Source organism: Magallana gigas, chromosome 8 (assembly GCF_963853765.1).
Source record: "Magallana gigas chromosome 8, xbMagGiga1.1, whole genome shotgun sequence".
NCBI lineage: Eukaryota > Metazoa > Mollusca > Bivalvia > Ostreida > Ostreidae > Magallana > Magallana gigas.
In genome coordinates this window covers 43610704-43617343 of record NC_088860.1, presented here as the reverse complement: position 1 = coordinate 43617343, position 6640 = coordinate 43610704, and the positions used below count along the sequence as shown (strand labels likewise).

At 32.6% G+C, this 6640-nt stretch overlaps 1 protein-coding gene across 5 annotated transcripts in view; it reads right to left on the bottom strand.

Annotated features, from left to right (window-relative positions):
* LOC105327218 (inositol 1,4,5-trisphosphate receptor type 2) overlaps positions 1 to 6640 on the bottom strand; it is a 45837-nt gene continuing 39197 nt past the window's right edge. For all 5 annotated transcript variants that reach the window (XM_066068681.1, XM_066068682.1, XM_066068684.1 and 2 more), the window contains 7 exons: positions 5743 to 5857; positions 5421 to 5544; positions 5056 to 5234; positions 3619 to 3768; positions 3151 to 3228; positions 1618 to 1872; positions 1 to 714 (listed from right to left, as the gene is read on the bottom strand). In XM_066068681.1, coding sequence (XP_065924753.1) covers positions 610 to 714; positions 1618 to 1872; positions 3151 to 3228; positions 3619 to 3768; positions 5056 to 5234; positions 5421 to 5544; positions 5743 to 5857 — 1006 coding nt within the window. In that variant the 3' untranslated portion in view covers positions 1 to 609. The remainder of the gene's footprint in view (positions 715 to 1617; positions 1873 to 3150; positions 3229 to 3618; positions 3769 to 5055; positions 5235 to 5420; positions 5545 to 5742; positions 5858 to 6640) is intronic.

Genomic DNA, 6640 nt, shown 5'->3' with positions numbered 1-6640 from the left:
TATGAGAAGGTTTATTGTAATCAACAAGTTACGTTATTCGTTCAAATGGACGGATAAAACAGTTGTTCAAAAACAATAGATAAAACATAGAGTGTAAAATAATATTTATAACAATTTCATATCAAAATATACATTTGTCAAATATAAAATATCCCTTTTGTTCAGTTGCTAGAATTGTATTTTAAAATTCTGGCAAAAATCTCGAATTTTTAAATTCAATTTCTAGATAAATGCAACGATGGACAACAATGTAAGACACAAGCAGATTTGAGCATTTGAACAATAGAGTTCTGTGTAAAAAAAAGAGAAGATATTTAAAATAAAATATAACCAATAAAAATAATCATATATGTATGAAATAGCCTCCCTGTTTTCTCTCTACTCTGGTTGAACATTGAGAGATGTAGCTTTCTTTCGTTTATTTAAGTGAAACCAATTTTACCTTTTATTTTTAATTAGTTTCTTTCAATTGATTACGCAAGTAGACTCTTTCGATTGGATACTTATGAGATGCATATCTTTATTTCTTGCATGTACGTATAAGACAACTCTTTTCATTGGTTAATACTGTAAAGCGTTTCTTGATTGATTTCTTGTAGCGGCGTGTTTTTAGCGTCTTTTGGCGCTTTTTGCCACCCGTTTGGTGAATTTCTTATGTTCAGCTTCCCAGGCCAGCTGTCGATCCTTTTCTTTTTGTCGCTCCTTTTCAGCTTCCTGAAAAACATCAACAATAGAAGCGATTAACATTAAGACATACATAAAATAATAAAAAAATAAAATGATACAATATTTGAATTTAATACATTTGTGACCCACGGAAAATGTATAAGTCGATCGGTATTCGTTTTACATGATTTATTAAAACTCCGCAAACTTATTATAATATTCCGCGAGGTCGGGAGTCGGTGGTACGAGCGCCTTGACCGTCGCTCTTCAACTGCCTAATAATTAAACATGGCCAACAATTGCATATAGATAACAAAACATTTTTAACAATAGAGAATAATAGAAAAGTAAATATAAAGATTACTTCCATTAACGGATTACTAAGATAAACTGTGAGTTAATTAAGGGTGTCCGGATCAAAGTCACTCAACGCCAGTGACAGGGGAAAAGGTGTCATGTCCAAGGGGAACATTTCACACGGTGATACATTACAATATTAATGACTGTTTATATTGCGGGGTCCCAAAATGGAAAATAAAGTAGCTAAAGTCAAGCAGATCTATTAACTGGCCGAAATAACAAGCAATTCGAAAATATTATTTTTTAAAAGAGGACGTGTAGATACAAGGTATGTGTAATGTCTTTTCTAAAAGAAGCTGGGGAGCGATCAATTCATTATAAGGAACTTGGTTCTCCATATTATATACGGCATTTATTTTATGAACGAGAATTATTCCATGACATTGAAAGCGTTGAAAATCGTTTTCATATATCAAGAATTTGTCGACTTTTTGTTGACTCATTTCCACCATAAGACACTCTAACGAAAAAAACCAGCACTGCCTTCTTCATAAAATATGACTGTGTTTGTTTCAAGAAATATCAAAATATAATGAATTGTTACAGAAAGAGAAAACAAGCTCTAATTTAGAGTATGAAGTTATCAATTACCTCTTCTCTCATCTTGTTCACCATGTAATCCACTTGCACACGCAAAATCTCCACTTTTCGTTCATTAGAGTCCTCTTCGTTTTGTAAACTCAGCGCTCGGTTTAAAGGGAAGAAATCGTAAATATTTCTATCCAGCAGATTGTAGACGTAGAGTTCCAGGGCGGAGAAGTCGTTTGGTCGTGTCTCCGTCAGGTGGATGAAGAAGAACAGGTACGCCCACTGATAATGCTCTGTCTTGACGTGGTTCTCAAAACCCTGAAATTTCAAAAGAGAAAAAATTGAACATGATTGTTTCAAAACAATGTTTACAATGTACAATAAATATAAACAAAAAACCAAATCTTGCACCTGCGATGTGCAGTAGCATACTGTTAGTATTTTTGTTTTTATTCAGCTTTCTAACCCTCAAAGTTCTAACCCTAGCAACTGTCTTATTATAAGAAAATTCATTTTGTGAGCTAAATATTCAAGAATTTACAGAATGATCATGCCAGATTAAATACTTTTAGTTATATATGTAAAACCTGATTCAGAAATGATTAATTAAGGTATCACACTTAGTATGATTAATTGTTTTATGTATAATATTTTTCCTGCAGTGATGTTTTAATTGCATTCAATTCTCATAAGTTTTGTTCATTTATACAAGTTAACTAGTACACATACAGATTGATGTTCACCTAACGCTAAAACGGACCCATTCATTTCATTTGAACTTACGTTGCATTTACGTGACTTAACCTCAAAAGGATGGAAACAATGCAATTTCTCACTAAAAGTTTTAATTCCGATGTTTGGTCAAACATGAATGATTTTTTTAAGGTAAAAACTAAACAACATTTATAACCAATCTATCAAAAATAGAACCTTTGATAACATAACAAATACGCAGTTAAGAAACGCAAGCATACATCAGGATTATTTTTTCTTGAATATATGCACATATCTTAATCGTCACAAATTACTTAATGGTATACTAGTAATCCTTTATTGATATTACTTCTCATTTATTCTTACCATGATTATGACTAGTACTTCTCGCATTTTAAAAAGATTTTTATTATCCCTTGATGTTTATTTCTTAGTCAGCATATCAGCAATGAAGACAATCTCCTAAACAACTCTAATATAAAGTAAATTGGTGGGGGTACATAAGTGTGTTCATTGCCGTGTCCTTCATTATGTGGTGTAGATTAAGGAATACACTTTTCTATCAAATGTTTATTTTTTCTACAAATAAACAAAGAAGGATACCAATGGCTTCCTTTCATCGAATATGTAATGTCTTTTTCTACGCTTCAGGGCAAAATGAGGGATGTATGTTGCAATTTATAACGCTCCTCTGTGAAAGGATTAACTAATTTGAATAAATTACGTGAAAAATAACACATTGCACATTTTATTTCTTTTTCAAATAAAGGTGCAGTTCATTCAAATCAAAGTATCATCATTTGCACACAAAAAAACTTTTTCGTTCCTTATTTACATGCATTTTAAAATATGAACGCAAAAGCTAGCTAACGGATACCATACCCCTCCGTGTCTCTCAAAATCGTAGGATTCTCTGCTGCAGATGAAACAGTTGTTCATCATGTCTTTGTCTATCTCCCACTACAAAAAGATCATATAACATTACCGTCAACGATTCATAGAGTATAAAAAAGCACATAATTTTAAATTAGAATGTAGAATATGTATCTTCACTATTTTAGAGTTAAATAATAGCATTGGCAAGACAAATTTATATGTCATTGAAATCCTTGTGATATTTTTTCTGTAGATCAAGCTATATATTGATATAGATATCTTAGGCTATATCAAAGATTGAATGGAAATGTAAAAATACCCTGCTATCTAAAGGGTCAGTTTTTTCAACTATTATCAACTATATCAAATGTTGAAATCCTCAGAAAGTTTGAGAATTGTCAAAGTCCGATATTTCAAACACTTCAAAAAAAATCTCCAATCTTAATTATTGAGTAATTGTTAAGAAAATCCGACCTTAGCATCACGAAGCTGAGAGAATGTATCCACAATGATACCAAAGATGATGTTCAATCCAATTGTGGTGATGAGAATAAAGAACGTGACGTCGATAATGGTCAGTTCTATGACGTCAGTGTAATTATTGTTCATCATGCCCTCAAATGTCTGCAAAGGAAATCAATGCATTTAAGAATGGGTCATATAACTTACCGGTTTATGATTGAAAAACAATGCTTAATACAAATTCGGCGTGTACGTTTAAGTTTTTTATTTTGATATCTTAAAAATGTTTCAAAATATTACGTTTTTTCATCCACATTGAAACACAAAAATATCCCCCGCAGAATGCAAATGGATCTCTAACGTAAGGCAGATTGTATTTTCAGATAACATGAAATAAATGCAATGAAGCACCACTGGTCGGTGCACGTTTACAAAAACGTGATGTATCAAGAAGACAAAACACTGACATCAACCATAATGCCATGAACTTGTAAATAAGTACTAGAATCTAGTATACTACTACATGTATATTAAAATAATTGGCTCGAACTTTGGGGCTTTAATACCGATAACTCGGAAAAGTACTGTCCTTTGTTTTATATATTTTAAATATCATTCGTACTTGAAGATTATTATTTTGTTTTTAATTTTCTCAACTAAACTTCGCTAATCAATAATCAACGAAAACTCCTAAAAACAGTCCCGGAAATCATCTGGGTTTTTTTATTTTACAATCTTGCGCGTGCGCATTACATTCACGCTAACGTGATCTTTAGTTTATGTTTCCACAATATGATATTTGCATGAATAAACTCAGAAACGATAATACAAATATATAAGTGTAAATTTTCATTTGAAATTTGCTATATATTCTGTTCATATATATTATCATATGATTTCTTATGAGAGAAATTATAAAATAACAAATATACATATCAACTAAGTACATGTACTTATAGCTTTGTTATGTAAATGTAAACAATACGGAGTGTCGATGTATCGATTTCGTAAATGTCCAGTATGCAATGTTAACCCGTGCACGCACGGGTAAAAGTCTACTGTTATATTGAAATAAATTCAAGATTTGAATGTAAACTTCAAAGAAAAAATATCGACCCCCATGAAAGAAGATATTGACACTGATACGGAGGCTGAGTGGTCAGCAAATTAACCATCAGATCTATCTTAAAGTTTTAATTAGATATGACTTTCCAACTAAAAACTATTCTATAGTAAAGAAAAATTCCAAACAATTTAGGTTAAAAATTAATAACATTTTCATTTATCTTTCTACAGAGTTCTTATAATAGTCTTTAAAAAGAAAATGGCCACGACAACGATAAGTAGGTTAAAATTGTTAACATTTTCTTTTGTCTCTATACAGAGTTCTTCTTTTCAATGAGATTAAAAGAGTCTTTATTAAATGTTTCTAGGTATTGGGTGACCCACCGTGTAGGGCGTATCCACGAAGCCGTGGTGGATCATGGTGACGAAGCACTGGTAGACTGTCCGACAGTGGCGCCCCGCCGACTCCAGGAAATACCTCTCCCTCAGGAAGGCGAACGCCACCAGGGAGTAACAGAAGAAGATGGCCAGGCCGAGGAGGGCCACCATCAACAGAGATTTACCTGGAAATAAGCATTCATTAAAAACCCCTGATAAACAAACCAAATTGACGATTTATGAAAGGTAATGATAGGATATTGTACCAAGAACTTATATTTTGTTATATAAGATTATGCTATTATGTCCAGCGAAAATAAAACTGCTTCATTGCTACTTGAATGTTAACCACGATAGTCTGAGATACTTACCATTTGTAGTGACGGCTTGTCGGACCCTCTTTAACAGTTGGTTTAGTTCTGCCAAATGGAGCAGATGGAAGCAGAAGAAATAGCCGTAATAAACGGTACCCAGTACTGAGCACGCGAAAAACAACTGGAAAGAAAGGCCAAGACTTAGAACGCACGTAATGATGAACACAATAGGATTAAAATAAGAGAATTCTTGTGTGTCCATTTATATTTCTAAAAAATTACATGTACTTGCTAGTCAAACCAATCGGAAATATACCATGAAATAGTGAAAATGAAATAAAAGGTTAAGTTAAATCTCAAAAATAATAATGCTGCTTACAAAGTAGTATATGGTATACACATTGTATATTTCAAACTCTAGATGAGATTGATCCTTTTTCTTCTCGTGCCACGATCGGTGAGAATCGTCATCCTGGTCGTCCTTCTCCGACGATCTACAAACAAATTAAAAAGAATGACTGAAAACCCAAAAGGGGAAGAACGTGTTCTGTTTTTTAAACACTGTCGCATTATGCCATATGCCGCCGCATTGATTAATCTAAGTGCCAAATGAAAAGGGGAATAATTCCATTTTAAATTCAAATATATAATTATTCCTCGTTGCAAATCTTTCAACAAAAAATCAAAGTACTGAAAGTACTGAAAAGCGCTAACCTAGCTTGGTTCTAATAGAGATTTACTTTGTGTAAGCCTTAATTAGAAAAAATCGATTTGATTTTTCGATATTTCAGCTTCTGTTTAGGAACTGTATTTTCTCATTACTGCGTGGCAGCCCCTGCAATGATGTACATAAGCCCTGCACCTTAGATTCACAATAGTCCGTACTTTATATATTAACAATAACCTGTGCAACTATGTGCGTAAACCCATGAAACTAGTTCCCTAACCAGTTTAACTGATGTTTATTTCTGCTCATAAGGGGCGGTTATTTGATGCACCGGAAGAAGAAGTCTAACGACAATAAAGCGCTTAGTTATGCTTAGCGCTTTAAAAAGAAGAAAAATCACAACCTACCGCATTAAATTTTAAAGCTTTGGTCGCAGAACTAAAGATTTTTTGGGGGGGTCCCTTAATAAGAGCATTTCCTTTTCTATACTTCTTTTAACATTATTATACAATCTAAATATATTATTTTTTATCAATTTGAAAAATATCTTTTTTATACAAAATATATATTTTTTGATAAATTAAAACCGAAATTTCTAAGACGACTTTCA